General features: G+C 40.7%; 1 protein-coding gene across 1 annotated transcript in view; it reads right to left on the reverse strand.

Annotated features, from left to right (window-relative positions):
* Window positions 1-20367, reverse strand: part of LOC148775809 (ATP-binding cassette sub-family C member 4-like) — a 139788-nt gene that overhangs the window by 7398 nt on the left and 112023 nt on the right. The window contains exons 27-29 of the mRNA XM_088842845.1: window positions 16921-17010; window positions 4452-4624; window positions 3906-4011 (exon numbers count right to left, since the gene is read on the reverse strand). Coding sequence (XP_088698971.1) covers window positions 3906-4011; window positions 4452-4624; window positions 16921-17010 — 369 coding nt within the window. The remainder of the gene's footprint in view (window positions 1-3905; window positions 4012-4451; window positions 4625-16920; window positions 17011-20367) is intronic.

A 20367-nucleotide genomic window follows, 5' to 3' on the forward strand; every position in this document is an offset into this window, starting at 1 on the left:
AAAAACCAAAAATAAATCTTCAGGGTACATTTAGGAGCAAAGAATTTAATTGAGAAGACCCTTAACTGAGCTGGAGATCAAGCCATCTTTCTGCTGCTATGTCTAAAGTCTGACAAAGGACTTGAAACAGATACATTTCACAGCATCATTTATTTGTTATTGAAAAATTGTGCGTTGGGGGACAGTCCTTGAAATACGATGGTGAGAGGTAAGAACAATAAAGTGACAGGTAAAAACTAGAAATAAAAGGATACTTTTCAAATTAGCATTCAAGAACACAAAATGAAGGACCAAGGATGCCTGAGGAAAACAACAGAATAGGAAAAACAAGAGATCTCTTCAAGAAAATGAGAGATTCCAAGGGAACATTTCATGCAAAGATGGGCTCGATAAAGGACAGAAATGGTATGGACCTAACAGAAACAGAAGATATTAAGAAGAGGTGGCAAGAATACACAGAAGAACTGTACAAAAAAGATCTTCACGACCAAGAATATCACGATAATGTGATCACTGACCTAGAGCCAGACATTTTAGAATGTGAAGTCAAGTGGGCCTTAGAAAGCATCACTACGAACAAAGCTAGTGGAGGTGATGGAATTCCAGTTGAGCTATTTCAAATCTTGAAAGATGATGCTGTGAAAGTGCTGCACTCAATATGCCAGCAAATTTGGAAAACTCAGCAGTGGCCACAGGACTGGAAAAGGTCAGTCTTCATTCCAATCCCAAAGAAAGGCAATTCCAAAGAATGCTCAAACTACTGCACAATTGCACTCATCTCACACGCTAGTAAAGTCATGCTCAAAATTCTCCAAGCCAGGCTTCAGCAATACGTGAACTGTGAACTTTCAGATGTACAAACTGGTTTTAGAAAAGGCAGAGGCACCAGAGATCAAATTGCCAACATCCGCTGGATCATGGAGAAAGCAAGAGAGTTCCAGAAAAACATCTATTTCTGCTTCATTGACTATGCCAAAGCCTTTGACTGTGTGGATCCCAATAAACTGTGGAAAATTCTGAAAGAGATGGGAATACCAGACCACCTGACCTGCCTCTTGAGAAACCTATATGCAGGAAGCAACAGTCAGAACTGGACATGGAAAAACAGACTGGTTCCAAATAGGAAAAGGAGTACGTCAAGGCTGTATATTGTTACCCTGCTTATTTAACTTATATGCAGAGTACATCATGAGGAACGCTGGGCTGGAAGAAGCACAAGCTGGAATCAAGATTGCCGGGAGAAATATCAATAACCTCAGATATGCAGAAGACACCACCCTTATGGCAGAAAGTGAAGAGGAACTAAAGAGCCTCTTGAGGAAAGTGAAAGAGGAGAGTGAAAAGGTTGGCTTGAAGCTCAACATTCAGAAAACAAAGATCACGGCATCTGGTCCCATCACTTCATGGCAATAGATGGGAAAACAGTGGAGACAGTCTCAGACTATTTTTGGGGGCTCCAAAATCACTGAGGATGCTGATTTCAGCCATGAAATTAAAAGGCGCTTACTCCTTGGAAGGAAAGTTATGACCAACCTAGATAGTATATTAAAAAGCAGAGACAGTACTTTGCCAACAAATGTCCGTCTAGTCAAGGCTATGGTTTTTCCAGTGGTCATGTATGGATGTGAGAGTTGGACTGTGAAGAAAGCTGATCACCGAAGAATTGATGCTTTTAACTGTGGTGCTGGAGAAGACTCTTGAGAGTCTCTTGGACTGCAAGGAGATCAAACAGTCCATTCTAAAGGAGATCAATCCTGGGTGTTCATTGGAAGGACTGATGCTAAACCTGAAACTCCAATACTTTGGCCACCTCACGTGACGAGTTGACTCACTGGAAAAGACTCTGATGCTGGGAAGGATTGGGGGCGGGAGGAGAAGGGGACGACAGAGAATGAGATGGCTGGATGGCATCACCGACTCTGTGGACATGAGTTTGAGTTACCTCCGGGAGTTGTTGATGGACAGGGAGGCCTGGCGTGCTGTGATTCATGGGATCGCAAAGAGTCGGACACAACTGAGCGACTGAACTGAACTGAACTGAAAGGATGTCTGACAAAAAACATTTCTAGAAATTAAGAGTCACTGCTGGGCAATCTTGAATGCCACCCCATCTCTCATGAAAGTCTGCAGCTAGAGCCTGCTTCCCACTGTGATGTCTAGTCCAGATAGCCAGACACACTGCTTGGAGCCTAGAGCATCCTTTTGGTTGGGGACGCCCCACTCCTGTCCTCTGCCTCCCCAGAGGTCACTTTTGTGCACGTCCAGCTTGGGGAGTGAGGCTACAGGCACTTCCTCAATGCTGACAGCCTGGCATATACTCAGTGCCCCACTGATGATCCCTCTGACAATGCATGTGAAGTAGGACAGGAGGTGATATTCCAGAAGCTGCCCAAGAAGTCCAAAGAGATGGTACTATGTGGGTATTACTGACCACTCATTAGTGATTCCTGTTTTGTATGGACCATCAAAATACCTTAAAGTATCTTGCATTCCCTGAGATTATTTGCTGCCACAGTTTTTCCTTTGAGGAATGCTTTTCCTATGTTTTAAAGCCACATCCCATTTCTCATTTATTGAAACTAAGCAAGCAACAGAGGGAAAGGACAAAGAAAGAGATAAAACAAAAAAGAGAAAAGGAATCGATGGAGGAAGGAAATAAAGCTAAGGGAGGAAATGTTCAATTCCTAAGGAAGAAAGAGTCAACCAAACCTGGAAGGAAGATACTAGGCAGATAACCAGAGACCAAAGCCTGGAGCTTGCCGCGTGTACAGAACAGAGCTATTGTGTGAGACTCTCTGGTTGTTTCTTTAGCCTCTCATCCCTGATTTGCCTTTCCTTCCATACTTGGATCTGTGATGCAGAAGCTGGGTCTCTGCAAGTTACTGCAACAGTTCAGACTCTTTTGCCAGGTGGCCTTTGTTAGGTCCTGCCAGTAGGGGGCACTAGATGGAGACTGAAGGTGGGAAACACAGCTAACGTTCTACCTGATTTTGCTACTAGCATCACCTCAGCACTGGGACCTGACTCCAGCGCCCAGCTATTACCACATGGAGAACCAGTCCCATGCTGCCCCCTCACAAATATGACCAACAACCGGGCAGTGACCTCTCCTCAGAGGTCCGAGCATCAATTCTTTAGGGCCTCTCTTCCGAGTTCTCAGGTCTGGAGATCTGTCCTAGGATATGGTAGCTGCTTTCTAAAATCATTACCCAGTGTTTCATTTTTCTAGTCCTCTAAGGAGAAGGGGACGACAGAGAATGAGATGGCTGGATGGCATCACCGACTCTGTAGACATGAGTTTGAGTGTATTCCGGGAGTTGGTGATAAGACAGGGAGGCCTGGCGTGCTGTGATTCATGGGGTCGCGGAGAGTCGGACACGACTGAGCGACTGAACTGAACTGAACTGACTGAACTGAATCCCTATGTAATAAATTTCTTATATTAAATCCTTTCAGTTAAAGTATTGCTTTTCTCACTAGGCCTTTTCTTCTCATGGACTCCTGAGAAATTCTACAACTTTAGCCATCAACCTCCTGGCAATCTAAATTAGAGGCTAATTTTTTGATAAGAGAATCCAAAAATGCTGAAACTTCTATGACACAGTGAAAATGACTGTGTTCTACACCACTAAAATATGGAGCTCTAACTTGGGTTTGGAATATTTTAATCATTGGCCATCATAAAACAAGACAATTCAAATAAACTTTTAATATGAAAATATAAGATCACTGGATATATTATTTAATAATGCATTCTAAAAGTATAGTTAAGTACTTCAGTAATGTTCAGGAATGAGAGAAGAAACTAAGAGAAAAATTAATGGACGTTCCTATCAAATTTTACATGGAAGGATACATTGAAAAGTGAACATAAATGGACACAACTAAAATGGTGAGGGTCTTACCATTATCCATTCACAGTCAATAACAGTGCTCAACCTGTGTGCAATGGTCAGCACAGTGCACTGGGCAAATCGCTCATGAATTTTTTTTTGTATTAACTCATCAGTTCTAGAAACAAAGAAGTTGATTTAGTTCAGTAAAGACAGGAAAAGCAGACTTAAGAATTAAAAATATCCTGTGATATTTTTATAATGTTTTTGAAAATCAAAACTTTAACATATAGTCTTGTTCCTAGAAAACTAAGTATAAAAGTCTACTTAGAAATTTACTATTTTTCATAAAATAATGGAAAATCAGTCTTCTCTCAAAATTGCTGGAAACAATCAGGAGCTGGATTTAGGAATTCAGCTCTCTTAGGATGCCTCATAGCAACATTAACACCATATAACATGTCTTGGTTTTTTCCTTTGTTTTCTGGAATTAATATTATCAATACATATCCATGAGGCCAAAAGAGCACTTAAAAACATTTCAAAGATTCACTAAATGTTTTCCACTTGCCACATTTACAAGTCAGAGTCAAGATTTCCTGGGGCTTAGCTCCATACCTTGGATCCACGTATGATGTGGCTTTGTCAATAATCAATATCTGATTCTTCCTGAGAATAACCCTGGCAAGGCACACCAGTTGTTTCTGACCAACACTCAAGTTCAATCCAGATTCTGCTAATTCAGTATTCATTTTAGCAGGAAGACCTTCGATGGATTCTTTGAGTTGTACCTGCGGATACAGAAAGAATGACGTTTTTCTAAGCAAACTGCTACTGAAGTAGACAAGCCTCTTAGACATTAGAGATTTGACATCCTCGGGACTTCTTACATATCTTACATGTACAGACAGGTGATGGGGTGAGCGCCTTCCAATGAGTGTTCACTGAGAAAGATGGAGTCAACTCAGGGCAGAAAGATCTCAGTGTCCCCCAGTCCCACCACAGGATATCCACCAGAAACCCTACCTAAGGGTTAGTTAAGGAAGTTTCTCAAAAAGTGAAGTTATTTCTCCCAATCTGATTTAAACAGAAAACTTAAAAGGATCTTTATGGTTGAGTCAAGTTTCCCAAAGTACATTTTGCATAGGAGTTGGTACACTAAAGAAAAACTTTCAAAAATTTTACAGAAATCTCATTCTCTGAAGATATAAGCTTATTGGCCCTTTACTATTTTCTAAAGTTTAATATATGCAGGTTTAAGCAATGGCAAACTGTCCCTTATTCATTAGTAATCCTGGAACCCATTCTGATGATGGTTCTTTCCCAAGTTTAATCCTATAAATAGTGGACCAATCAAGTGCATTTTCTTCAGTGTCATAAATGCATTATAGTGAATGAAAACACATGAAAAATAAACACAATATCTTATTTCCCCCAGCATACGGATACAGGTTGTTGTCATCCAGTCACTGAGTCGTGCCCAACACTTTGCAACCCCATGGACAGCAGCACACCAGGGTTCCTTGTCCTTCACTATTGCTTGGATTTTGCTCAAAATCAGGTCCATTAACTTGATGATGCCATCCAACCATCTTGTCCTCTTTTGTACTCTTATCCACCTGTCCTCCATCTTTCCCAGCATCAGGGTCTTTTCCTGATGTGAAGAGAGCCATCTTTTCACATCAGGTGGCCAAAGTATTGGAGCTTTAGCTTCATCATCAGTCCTTCCAAGGAAAATTCAGGGTTCATTTCCTTTAGGATTGACTCGTTTGATCTCCTTGCTGTCCAAGGGACTCTCAACAATCTTCTCCAGAACTACAGTTCAAAAGCATCAGTTCTTCAGCCTCAGCCTTCTTTATGGTCCAACTCTCACATTGGTACATGACTACTGGGAAAACCATAGGTTTGACTACATGGACTTTGTCGGCAAAGTGATGTCTCTGCGTTTTAATATTCTGTCTAGGTTTGTTATAACTCCTCTTCCCAGGAGCAAGCATCTTTTAATTTCATGACTGCAGTCACCATCTGCAGTGATTTTGGAAATAAGTCTCTCATTGTTTCCCCTGTTTCCCCATCTACTGCAATGAAGTGATGAGACAGGATGCCATGGTCTTAGTTTCTTGAATATTGAGTTTTAAGCCAGCTTTTTCACACTCCTTTTTCACTTTTACCATGAGGCTCTTTAGTTCCTCTTCACTTTCTATGATTAGGGTGGTGCCATCTGCATATCTGAGGTTATTGAGATTCCTCCCAGCAATCTTGATGCCAGCTTGTGCTTCATCCAGCCCAGCATTTCGCATGATGTACTCTGCATATAAGTCAAATAAGCAAGGTGACGATATATAGCCTTGACGTACTCCTTTTCCAATTTGAAACCAGTCCAAATTGTTGCTTTGGAACCAGGTGTTTTATGTCTAGTCCTAACTGTTGCTTCTTGACCTGCATACAGGTTTCTCAGGAGACAGGTAAGGTGGTCTGGTATTCCTATCTCTTTAAGAATTTTCCAGTTTGTTGTGATCCACACAGTCAAAGAAGTAGTCAATGAAGCAGATGTTTTTCTGGAGGTCTGTTGCTTTTTTGATGATCCAGTGGATGTTGGCAATTTGATCTCTGGTTCCTCTGGCTTTTCTAAATACAGTTTGTACATTTGGAAGTTCTTGGTTCATGTACTATTGAAGCCTAGCGTGAAGGATTTTGAGTAGTACTTTGCTAGCATGTGAAATGAGTGCAATTGTGTGGTAATGTAAACATTCTTTGGCACTGCCCTTCTTTGGGATGGGAATGAAGACTGACTTTTTCCAGTCCTGTGGCCACTGCTGAGTCTTCCAAATTTGCTAGCATATTGAGTGCAGCACTTTCACAGCATCATTTTTAGGATTTGAAATAGATCAGCTGGAATTCTGTCACCAGTAGCTTTTTCCATCATGATGCTTTCTAAAGCTCACTTGACTTCGTGTTCCAGGATGTCTGTCTCTAAGTGAGTGATCACATCATTGTAGCTATTTGGGTCATTAAGACCTTTTTCTAAAATAGTCCTTCCATGTATCCTTGCCACCACTTCTTAATCTATCCTGCTTCTGTTAGGTCCATACCGTTTCTCCCCTTTATTATGCCTATCCTTGCAGGAAATGTTCCCTTGGTATTGCTAATTTTGTTGAAAAAAATCTCTGGTCTTTCCTTTTCTATTGTTTTCCTCTATTTCTTTGCATTGATCACTTAGGAAGACTTTCTTATCTCTCTGTGCTATTCTTTGGAACTCTGCATTGAGATGGGTATATCTGTCATTTTCTCCTTTGCCTTTAGCTAGCTTCTCTTCTTTTTTCAGCTATTGTAGGCTTTCCCAGACAACCATTTTGCCTTGTTGCATTTCTTTTTCTTGGGGATGGTTTTGTTCACCACCTCCTGTAGAGTATTACAAACCTCTGTCCATAGATCTTAAGGTACTTCAGAATTAATCCCTTGAATCTACTTGTCACTTCCACTGTATAATTTGTAAGGGATTTGTTTTAGGTCATATCGGAGTTGCCTTGTGTTTTCCCCTACTTTCTTCAATTTAAGCCTGAGTTTGGCAACAATGAGTTCATGATCTGAGCCATAGTCAGCTGCCGTCTTGTTTTTGCTGACTGTATAGAGCTTTTCCATCTTTGGCTGCAGTGAATATAATCAATCTGATTTTGGTATTGACCATCTGGTGATGTCCATGTGTAGAGTTGTCTCTTGTATTGTTGGAAGAGGGTGTTTGCTATGACCAGAAAGTTCTCTTGGCAAAATTCTGTTAGCCTTTGCCCTGCTTCATTTTGTACTCTAAGGCCAAACTTGCCTGTTACTCCAGGTATCTCTTGATTTCCTACATTTGCTTTTCAGTCCCCTATGATTAAGAAGACATCTTTCTTGGTTTTAGTTCTAGAAATCTTCTAGCTCTTCATTGAACTGTTCAACTTCAGCTTTTTTTAGCATTAGTGGTTGGGGCATAGACTTGGATTACAGTGATACTGAATGGTTTCCCTTGGAAATGAACTGAGATCATTCTGTCATTTTTGAGATTGCACCAAAGTACTGCATTTTAGACTCTTTGTTGACTATTTTTTTGCAGCCAAACAAAAATAAATTGGAGATTTGAAGCCACGCAGCCTGGGCATAAGTCTTGCCTGCCTGTGCCAACAGGACAAGTTCCTGAACCTACTCTATCTTATCTTCCTAAACTCTAAGTAAGACTATAATATCATAATTATAAAGGTGTGTACAACCCCACGTCCAAGTAGCAGCAGTTGCGCAGGCATAGGATGGTCGAGAGGAGCTACTCCATGTTCAAGGTCAGGAGGGGCGGCCATGAGGAGATACCCCTCGTCCAAGGTAAGGAGCAGTGGCTGCGCTTTGAGCAGCCGTGAAGAGATACCCCACAACCAAGGTAAGAGAAACCCAAGTAAGATGGTAGGTATTTCGAGAGGGCATCAGAGGGCAGACACACTGAAATCATAATCATAGAAAACTAGTCAATCTGATCACACGGACCACAGCCTTATCTAACTCAGTGAAACTAAGCCATGCCATGTGGGGCCACCCAGGCTGGGCAGGTCACGGTGGAGAGGTCTGACAGAATGTGGTCCACTGGAGAAGGGAATGGCAAACAAACATTCTTGCACTGAGAACCCCATGAACAGTATGAAAAGGCAAAATGATAGGATATTGAATGAGGAACTCCCCAGGTCGGTAGGTGCCCAATATGCTACTGGAGATCAGTGGAGAAATAACTCCAGATAGAATGAACAGATGGAGCCAAAGCAAAAACAATACCCAGTTGTGGATGTGACTGGTGACAGAAACAAGGTCTGGTGCTGTAAAGAGCAATATTGCACAGGAAGCTGGAATGTCAGGTCCATGAATCAAGGCAAATTGGAAGTGGTCACACAGGAGATGGCAAGAGTAAACGTCGACATTCTAGGAATCAGTGAACTAAAATGGACTGGAATGGGTGAATTTAACTCAGACGACCATTATATCTACTACTGTGGGCAGGAATCCCTTAGAAGAAATGGAGTAGCCATCATGGTCAACAAAAGAGTCCAAAATGCAGTACTTGGATGCAATCTCAAAAACGACAGAATGATCTCTGTTTGTTTCCAAGGCAAACCATTCAATATTACAGTAATCCAAGACTATGCCCCAACCAGTAACACTAAAGAAGCCGAAAGTGGAATAGTTCTATGAAAACCTATAAGACCTTTTAGAACTAACACCCAAAAAAGATGTCCTTTTCATTATAGGGGACTGGAATGCAAAAGTAGGAAGTCAAGAAACACCTGGAGTAACAGGCAAATTTGGCCTTGGAGTACGGAATGAAGCAGGGCAAAGGCTAATAGAATTTTGCCAAGAGAATGCACTGGTCATGGCAAACACCCTCTTCCAACAACACAAGAAAAGACTCTATACATGGACATCACCAGATGGTCAAGACCAAAATAAGATTGATTATATTCTTTGCAACCAAAGATGGAGAAACTCTATACAGTCAGCAAAAATAAGACTGGGAGCTGACTGTGGCTCAGATCATGAACTCCTTATTGCCAAATTCAGACTTAAATTGAAGAAAGTAGGGAAAACCACTAGACCATTCAGATTTGAACTAAATCAAATCCCTTATGATTATACAGTGGAAGTGAGAAATAGATTTAAGGGACTAGATCTATAGAGTACCTGATGAACTATGGATGGAGGTTTGTGACACTGTACAGGAGACAGGGATCAAGACCATCCCCATGGAAAAGAAATACAAAAAAGCAAAATGGCTGTCTGAGGAGGCCTTACAAATAGCTGTGAAAAGAAGAGAAGAGAAAAGCAAAGGAGAAAAGGAAAGATATAAGCATCTGAAAGCAGAGTTCCAAAGAATAGCAAGGAGACTTAAGAAAGCCTTCCTCAGCGATCAATGGAAAGAAATAGATGAAAACAACAGAATGGGAAAGACTAGAGATCTCATCGAGAAAATGACAGATTTCAAGGGAACATTTCATGCAAACATAGGCTCAATAAAGGACAGAAATGGTATGGACCTAACAGAAGCAGAAGATATTAAGAAGAGGTAACAAGAATACACAGAAGAACTGTACAATTCTTCATGACCAAGATAATCACAATAACGTGATCACTGACCTAGAGCCAGACATCTTGGAATGTGAAGTCAAGTGGGCCTTAGAAAGCATCACTACGAACAAAGCTAGTGGAGGTGATGGAATTCCAGTTGAGCTATTTCAATTCCTGAAAGATGATGCTGTGAAAGTGCTGCACTCAATATGCCAGCAAATTTGGAAAACTCAGCTGTGGCCACAGGACTGGAAAAGGTCAGTCTTCATTCCAATGCCAAAGAAAGGTAATGCCAAAGAATGCTCAAACTACCACACAATTGCACTTGTCTCACACTCTATTAAAGTCATGCTCAAAATTCTCCAAGCCAGGCTTCAGCAATACGTGAACTGTGAACTTCCAGATGTACAAGCTGGTTTTAGAAAAGGCAGAGGAACCAGAGATCAAATAGCCAACATCCGCTGGATCATGGAAAAAGCAAGAAAGTTCCAGAAAAACATCTATTTCTGCTTCATTGACTTTGCCAAAGCCTTTGACTGTGGGGATCACAATACACTTTGGAATATTCTGAAAGAGATGGGAATACCAGACCACCTGACCTGCCTCTTGAAAAACCTGTATGCAGGTCAGGAAGCAACAGTTAGAACTGGACATAGAACAGCAGACTGGTTCCAAATAGGAAAAGGAGTACGTCAAGGTTGTATATTGTCACCCTGCTTATTTAACTTATATGCAGAGTACATCATGAGGAACGCTGGGCTGGAAGAAGCACAAGCTGGAATCAAGATTGCTGGGAGAAATCTCAATAACCTCAGATATGCAGATGACACCACCCTTATGGCAGAAAGTGAAGAGGAACTAAAGAGCCTCTTGAGGAAAGTGAAAGAGGAGAGTGAAAAGATTGGCTTGAAGCTCAACATTCAGAAAACAAAGATCACGGCATCTGGTCCCATCACTTCATGGCAAATAGATGGGGAAACAGTGGAAACAGTGTCAGACTTTATTTTTTGGTTTCCAAAATCACTGCGGATGCTGATTTCAGCCATGAAATTAAAAGACGCTTACTCCTTGGAAGGAAAGTTATGACCAACCTAGATAGCACATTCAAAAGCAGAGACATTACTTTGCCAACCAAGGTCCGTCTAGTCAAGGCTATGGTTTTTCCAGTGGTGATGTATGGATTTGAGAGTTGGACTGTGAAGAAAGCTGATCGCCGAAGAATTGATGCTTTTGAACTGTGGTGCTGGAGAAGACTCTTGAGAGTCCCTTGGACTGCAAGGAGATCCAACCAGTCCATTCTAAAGGAGATCAATCCTGGGTGTTCTTTGGAAGGACTGATGCTAAAGCTGAAACTCCAATACTTTGGCCACCTCATGCGACGAGTTGACTCACTGGAAAAAACTCTGATGCTGGGAGGAATTAGGGGCAGGAGGAGAAGGGGATGGCAGAGGATGAGATTGCTGGATGGCATCACCGACTCTGTGGACGTGAGTTTGAGTGAACTCCAGGAGTTGGTGATGGACAGGGAAGCCTGGCGTGCTGCAATTCATGGGGTTGCAAATAGTCGGACACAATTGAGCAACTGAACTCAACTGAACAGTAACTCTTAACATTGTTAAGAATATTAAATGTGTCAGTGCATGCAGAATTTGTAACAGATCAATAGATATTGCCCATGATTAATAATGCTATCAGCTTGCCCCTCCTCAAGCTCTGCTTCACTTTCTCCTTTGCACATATCAGCACTATTTTGTTATATATGCATTGGCTTGATTTTCAACTTCTCCTGGAAAATTTCAGCTTCAGAAGGACAGACATTTTGTGTCTTGATGACTGTGACAGCCCCAGAATGTGCAACATTGCCTAACAAGCTCTTAGTAGATATTGGTTGGCTGGATGAAGGTGGGCTTCCCTGGTGGCTCAGTGGTAAAGAATCCACCTGCCAAACAGGAGACTTGAGTTCGATCTTGGGTGAGATCCCCTAGCTAAGGAAATTGCAACCCACTCCAATATTCTTGACTGAGAAATCCCATGGACGGAGGAGCATGGCAGGCTACAGTTCATGGGGTTTCAGAAGAGTCAGATGTGGCAAACAGCAACAACATGAATGAAAGCATAAGTGACTCTAACTGCATGACATAACTGTTCCTATTAATTAGAAACTAAATGCATATGGATAAATAATTTATATCTAACACTGTTTTCTTAATAAATGTAGTTGTAAAAAGGATATATTCTTATAACAATTAACTGACTCCAAGATATCATATCACCCTTTAAACAAACGAAAGCACTGAAAATGTTATAATTTAAGGAAAATAGAACAAATAATTACTATTCAAAACTATACATCTCAGTCTAGAATACCTCAGATTGTTTTTGATCTTGGGAAAATAATAGAATACAGCAAAACTGGAAAATAATAAACTGGACTTATACGGCACCCTGTTCCATCATCACTGTGTGCACTATGTGTGGTAGGTACTCACACCCCTCACAGGGGGTGAACACAGAGGTCAGGTGGTTTCCACGTTTTGTGGAACTTTCTTATTTTCAAAGAGAAAATCTAATGTGGGCCAGGAGACACTGAAATGCAATAAACAGATGGGGAAGAGCTTTTTCCCAGAGCAGGGCCAGCAGTAAAGGAAGTTCACCTAACACAAGACCCCGGGAAATGGACATGTGACCTGTCTCCACTGCAAGGACTGAAGCACATGGTTCCTGATGCACAGGCTGCTGACGCCCAGCTCTCTGCATCTTGGTTTCCTGTGTGATGAGACACACTTGTGTCCTAACAGAGATGCTATCAGTGTCAGACATTTAACTGCATGATTTCTTCCCAGTTTTGACAGGACATTTTTGTTATTGTTTAGTTGCTAAGTCGTGGACATTATGGACTGTAGCCCACCAGGTTTCTCTGCCCATGGGATTTCCCAGGCAATAATATTAGAATGGGTTACCATTTCCTCCTCTAGGGAATCTTCCCAACTCAGGGATCAATCCCACTTCTCCCCGACTGCAGGCAGACTCTTTATCACTGAGCAACTGGGGAAGCCCCCATATTCTATCTTTAATTCCAAATCCCAATATCTAAGGTGTTTTGGTTTTGCTTTTTAACAGAAGCAACACATCAATGATTCACTTCCAGAGTTCTATCTACTATGACCTTCTAACCTCTGAGTGATAAAGTGCTTCATCCTTAGGCATTACTCATGTTATATTTTTGGAGCTGCCATTTGCTTTTTAGCACCCCAATAGCGCTAATTTCTGATGAACTTTTATCAGTTTACCGTAAGTTGGCAAGTTTTCAGTACATGAAAAATGTATTTTCAGCATATTTAGAAAAATAAACAAAATGAGACAGGCAGCATCCATAGGACTGTCTTCCTTCTGAATGTCCATCTCGGCCAAGAAAGAAGGAGGAAACAGAACTAGAGGACCTTAAAAAATTTCTAAGCCATCTTTTCCTTTTAACTGAAGTTCATAAAGAGGAAAGCATAGTGGTTCCCTCCTATTCATTTTCAGGTTAACTCTGTGAGTTTGGGTTCACATATCCAGTTAGGCATCATACACAAGTTAATAAATAGGGGTTTTGGTTCACTTAAAAATTGACTTCATTGATTTAGTGATACCTCTTGATGAGGGTGAAGGAGGAGTGAAAAAGTTGGCTTAAACTCAACATTAATAAAACTAAGATCATAGCATCCAGTCCCATCATTTCACAGCAAATAAGAGAGGAAAAGATAGAAGCAGTGACAGATTTCCTCTTCTTGGGCTCTAAAATCAGTACAGATGGTAACTGTAGCCTTGAAATTAGAAGATGATTGCTTCTTGGCAGGAAAGCTATGGCAAAACTAAACAGTGTGTTAAAAAGCAAAGATATCATTTTGCTGACAAAGGTCCGTATAATCAAACCTATGATCTTTCCAATGGTCATGTACAGATGCGAGAGCTGGACAATAACAGAGCACTGAAGAATCGATGCTTTTGAAATGTGGTACTGGAGAACACTATTGAGAGTCCCTTGGAGAACAAGGAGATCAAACTAATCAATCTTAAAGGAAATCAACCCTAAATATTCTCTGGAAAGACTGATGCTGAAGCTGAAGCTCCAATATTTTGGCCACCTGATGCAAACAGCTGACTCATTGGAAAAGACCCTGATGCTGGGAAACAATGAAGGCAGAAGGAGAAGAGGGAGACAGAGGATGAGATGGCTGGATGGCATCATCTGTTCAATGGACATGAACTTGGGTAAACTCCAGGAGATGATGAGGGACAGGGAAGCCTGGCACGCTGTAGTCCATGGGGTCACAAAGAGTCAGAGGTGACTTAGCAACTGAACAATAACTTAGGGTGATAAATCACCCCTTTATCCAGATCCTCTAGGAATTATTTCTTTACCACATTTGTATGTTTTTCAATGAATGGTTTGGTAAGTTTCCTTTTAATATAGTCATAAGGAATCAATTCCTAGAGAAACATAATGTTGGGATGATTTCTCTAAGTGATATCACCAAAATTAACAGGGTTAATTCCAGAAGCAATACATGGAAACCACACACTTGACTCTGTGAAATAAACTCACATTTCTTTCTTTTTATAGAAAGTTCCAAATGTAGTTTAAATAGAAGTAGATCTTAGTATTATCTACTACTTCAGCATTTTAATAATTTAGATTGCCTCTCTATCCATGGAACAGTATGTTCTAAAATTCTAGAGTAATGCTACCTGAGAATCTGTGAAGAAAGGTCTCAATCTAGGAAACAAATAGAAAAATAATTTACCAATACTTTCAGTTTTGTTTTTTTTAGATGTGTCCCAATTTCATCATTAAATTTGTCCTATGAATTCAAGAGTAGTGGGTCATCCTATCGTTCTTTGCGTTTAATGGTTAAATGCTCTACACACCTCTTCTCTTGTAGAATTTTACTGTAAAAGACTCACAAACTTAAATGAAATCAGAGGTGCACTGCTTTTCGGGGAGAAGAAGGTGAAGCAATCGACCCAATTTAAGAAAACAAAATCCACATGCTGCTGAAAAGCAGGGTGTGTGTATAAAGACTCAGTGGTGACATCCTTCAGAAACCAGAATTACTGGCTGGAAATGGTCATACCTCCAAATCTGCCTGCTCACAGTCAAGGCTCACCTGCATATTACAGATTTCAGAGCTTCCCTGGAAGGGTGACAGTAAATGACAAACACACCAATTCAAACCAACGTGAACAATCAATCTCTCAGATTTGTGTAACAACAACAAAGATTTTTTAAAAATACACCACACTTCTCTGAAATGAAAAGATCAATCAAACATTTATTAGTAGTAGTTATTTAGGTTGAGTGTTTTCCCTGTGTTTTCCTCTAAGAGTCTTACAGTATCTGGTCTTACATTTAGGTTTTCAACCCTCTTTGAGTTTATTTTTGTATATGGTATTAGGGAGTGGTATTTTACACATAGCTGTCCAGTTTTCCCACACCACTTACTGAAGAGACTGTCTTTTCTCCATTGTATAGTCTCTCCCCCTTTTTCATAGATTAGGTGGCCACCGGTGTGTGAGTTCATCTCTGGGCTCTCTAGCCTGTTCCATAGATCTGTATTTCTATTTTTGTGCCAGCACCATACCATCTTGATTACTCTAGCCCTATATTAAACTGGCCAAAAAGTTCATTTAAGTGTTTCCATAAAATCTTATGTAACAAACTTTTTGGCCAACTCAATAATATATTCTGAAGTCAGGGAACCTAATTTCTCCAGCTTCATTTTTCTTTCTTAAGAATGCTTTGGCTACTTGGGATCTTTTGTGTTTCCATTAAAACTGTAAAATTTTTGGCTCTAATTCTATGAAAAATGCCATTGGTAATTTGACAGGGATTGTATTGAATCTGTAGATTCTTTGAGTAGTATAGTCATTTTCACAATATTGTTTCTTCCAATCCAAGAACACGGTATATCCTTCCATCAGTTTTGTGTCATCTTTTGTCAGTATCTTGTAGTTTTATGAGTACAGGTCTTTTGTCTCCTTAGGGAGGTTTATTCCTAGGTATTTTATTCTTTCTGTTGCAATGGCAAATGAGATTGTTTTCTCAATTTCTCTTTCTGATCTTTCATCATTAATGTATAGGAATGCTCATTCTTACTTTTTAAAAGCAAAAGACTATGTATGGCAAAACCACTACAATATTGTAATTAGTCTATAATTAAAATAAATAAATTTAAAAAAGAAGTCTAGGGTTTCTGCCATCAGTAGAACTGATTTGTAAAAGGAGTGCAAATACGCAAAATAGTTTGTATTAAAATACAAACTGACAGCAACTTAATAGTAAAATTTTTTTTTCATGCAAGGGTGAGGAAATTCTAAGAAGTGGGACAAGGGAAAACATGGCACAAATAACAGAAAATTCTCTAGAAATGAACCAACCTACCCATATAAAAACTGAGCAGATGTTCCAGGGTTCTGTTATCTGCATTAATGCTACAGCATTAAAATGACATAATTGCTAATAAATAATCATCATTAATTCCGACTATATAATTTATCTTTATAAACACTTTCCTATGAAACTTCTACAGTTTTAGTATGATCTTGTTTATATCTTTTAGTTAATAAGGAAAAACTACTGTTGTCTCCACTTAGTAGATGTTTCCTAAGACCACAGGAATAAAATGAATATTGGAGTGTAATGGACTAATTAATTCCCTAGGTCACTAGTAGAATTTGATCCCACAGTTTTAACATCTAATTGAGTGCTCTGCTAAGGACAAGATAATGTGTCTATTTGTTCAGGGTTCTAGGGAAATAGCTAAAATGAAAACGTCGCATTACATTGTTGATTTTCATCATCATCAATACACACATTTTTAAGCGCACCCATGTCATCAGTGATTTCCTAGGAGGTTACTGAAGTCAGTGAAACTGATACGCTCCCCTTAATTATCTGCAATGCTCTAAATGTAAGCACACAGATACTTATGCTAACAAGTTAATTACAGTTACCATTAATAAATACCTCTTCTAAGGCATTCCACAGTTCGTTATCCGTATGCTCATTAAAGGGATCCAGATTTTTCCTCATTGTTCCAGTGAATAAAACAGGTTCCTAAATACCCCAAAACAGAGAATGTTATTACCTTAACCTCTTTTCATTTTATTCCAATGTGTACAGACTGTCAAAATTAAAATACAAAAACATCTAAATTCATTATTATTAATTATAAAGTTGCAAATGTATGTTTATAAAAAAGTATCTCTAAAATAATTTTCCATTGTACAAAGTGTGCTACAAAATATCTTCTGAACTACTGAACACTAACAGGAAAGTGTTGAAGAAGTTTTTTTCATCTTAAGGAAAAAACTGAAGACAAAGGAAGATTTGATTAAAAAAAAAAAAAAAACCACCCTGGTAATAAATATCTGTTTAAACACTCACACAAACTGAGGAAATAATCACATGAGAAACTTAACATCAAGATCTACATAAATTAACTGTCAATCCTGGTGTGACTGGGAATTACCAACAGCATGATTAGTAGCGGTTTGTGCCTCAAAGCAAACCATTAAATATTTACACATTAGCACTGAAGAATAAACTAGGCTATTTTCTCCATTGGTCAGACTGTCTTCTAGGATTTGGAATCTCTCCACATGTGTGAAATGAACATCCCCACGTGTGCAAGGGGAACGTCAGCTCCTGGGGTCTACAGCATGTCTGTCCACGGAGAGATCGCCTTGGATTCTGCATCAGCTGGTCCCACGTTCTCTCACCTGTGGGTCAGGATGACCTGCCTCAGAACCTCGTTATTAACTGCAAGGCCAGAAGGACCTGAAACCCACTGTGACCTGTGTCATGATACTTTAATTTAAATAGTTCTTCCTATTCATCTGCTTCAGGAGGAGCCACAAGTAAATTACTCTGGAAATATGTCTCCTCTTGGCCTCAAGAGAGAATCCTGTACATAAGCTCATGGCGGCCATTTACCTTTTCTTCTGGAAGGTTCTAGTAAGCCAGGTCATAAGAACATGGGCAGCAGAGAAGAGCCCAATAAGCTCCTTTCAGTGAAGGGGCAGAACAAGGGGAGGCACACATGTGGGAACAAGAGGAGATCTGATGCTTCCACAAGGGCCCAGAACTGCTCGGAATCCCCATGTTCAAATCCTGCCTGGCCTTGGGGCTGGACTTTCCTCCTCACTTCACAAAAGCCTGAGAGGAAAGATGAAGATAGATAGACATTTCTTTTCCCGAATCATGAGGAAGAATGATACTCAGGAAGCCTTCCAAACCTTCTTTCAATATGGTCCCAGTTTTAAATCTGGTGAGAGAGAAATGAATACAGAAAACTCAGGGTGTGCCACCAAAAAAAGACATATCCCTGAGCAAATCCACAATTAAAAAGATATTATAAAGGGAGATTTATTCGCACAAAGTTGATTAAGTGGACAATATGCTTCCAAAGCACTGAAAATCACTAGTCATACAGTATTTCAGAATGAGTACTGAACTGAGCTAAAAATTTTCAAGACCCAAATTTAAGATTTCCCTTAAAACTCGAATTTAGGATCAAAGACTAAACAAACTCCCATGGATGGAGGAGCCTGGTGGGCTGCAGTCCATGGGATCGCTAAGAGTCAGACACGACTGAGCGACTTCACTTTTCACTTTCATGCACTGGAGAAGGAAATGGCAACCCACTCCAGTGTTCTTGCCTGGAGAATCCCAGAGACGGAGGAGCCTGGTGGGCTGCCGTCTATGGGGTCGCACAGAGTTGGACACGACTGACGTGAATTAGCAGCAGCAGCAAGCGTTCCTTGCCAGGGGAATAACCATCATTCTACTTCAGATTTTTATTAAAAACTTGTTACTCTTTGTAATTATCAACCCTAAGATTCCCACATGCTGGAGATTTCTCATCCTTCAGCTATCTCCTTGAGTTCTGCACAAATCATGTAGCCAGGTGAGGGGAGGCTGGTCCCCAGTATTCTTCCTTCTTCCTTCCTCCATCTCCCCTCCATTTTCCAGGTTCTTTCAAGTAAGCAGGCTGCTCCCTGCACATAATCTCAATCGGTGTTCTTTCTGGGGGACATATTTAACTACTTCAGATCCCGAGCACAAAGGATGCACATACTTCAGCTACCTGTTGTGTTTAAGGAAATTTTTTAAGAACTTTCATTTTAGATTATTCCTAAAATCTTGAACAGAATTTGAGGAGCACCTTCTTAAGAACACAGTACCCATCTCTGAAAGTTCCCCCAGGACTGATGGTCTATATCCCACTCCCCTGTCTCTGCTCCTACCCAGGTCCTTGTTACCATCACATCTCCCCCAGTTCTGACCTGTTCATGGGGGGTCAGCAGTGATGGGGATGAGCCTGGGAGGAAGAGAGACCACCATGGAAGCTCCCTGCTGCTTCCAGGATCACAGGAACCAGGGATCCAGGGAAGATGGTGTGGGCCTGGCTCACCTCAGAGAGACAACTCAAAGAAACAGCACTGGGCTCCCCCTCTGCAGAGTCTGCTCTCAACTTCCTAAGTTACCTAAATTGGGGTATTGAGACACAAGCATCACTGCTTCCTACTCATTTGGGAGGAAGAGGAATATAAGTTTTTGCACTTAGACAAGTAAATTCAAGTAGCCAAACTACCAGACTTTCTCTACCTCTGCAGCTAGCAAGACCTTGTAAAGACAAAGGGTTCTTGGTTGGGGAGGGATAACATTTTGAGTATCTTCTCCTGACACATATCAGCCCATGACATACAAGTGCATAAATTCATTTCTAAACTGATATTGTCCAAATGAGGGACAGAGCAATAGTAGTATCGTCTGGCTTTCAGCTCAGTCGCTCATTCATGTCCAACTCTTTGCGACCCCATGAACCACAGCACGCCAGGCCTCCCTGTCCATCACCAACTCCCGGAGTTCACCCAACCCATGTCCATTGTGTCAGTGATGCCATCCAACCATCTCATCCTCTGTCATCCCCTTCTCCTCCTGCCCTCAATCTTTCCCAGCATCAGGGTCTTTTCCAGTGAGTCAGCTCTTTGCATCAGGTGGCCAAAGTATTGGAGTTTCAACTTCAACATCAGTCCTTCCAATGAACACCCAGGACTGATCTCCTTTAGAATGGACTGGTTGGATCTCCTTGCAGGCCAAGGGACTCAAGAGTCGTCTCCAACACCACAGTTCAAAAGCATCCATTCTTCAGCACTCAGCTTTCTTTATTGTCCAACTCTCACATCCATACATGACCATTGGAAAAACGATAGCCTTGACTAGATGGACATTTGTTGGCAAAATAATGTCTCTGTTTTTTAACATGCTCTCTAGGTTGGTCATAATTTTCCTTCCAGGGAGTAAGCATCTTTTAATTTCATGGCTGCAATCCACCATCTGCAGTGATTTTGGATCCCAGAAAAATAAAGTCTGACACTGTTTTCACTGTTTCCCCATCTATTTGCCATG

The sequence above is a fragment of the Moschus berezovskii genome, chromosome 13 (genome assembly GCF_049115385.1).
Source record: "Moschus berezovskii isolate FMDL1 chromosome 13, NW_MosBer_1.0, whole genome shotgun sequence".
Lineage (NCBI taxonomy): Eukaryota > Metazoa > Chordata > Mammalia > Artiodactyla > Moschidae > Moschus > Moschus berezovskii.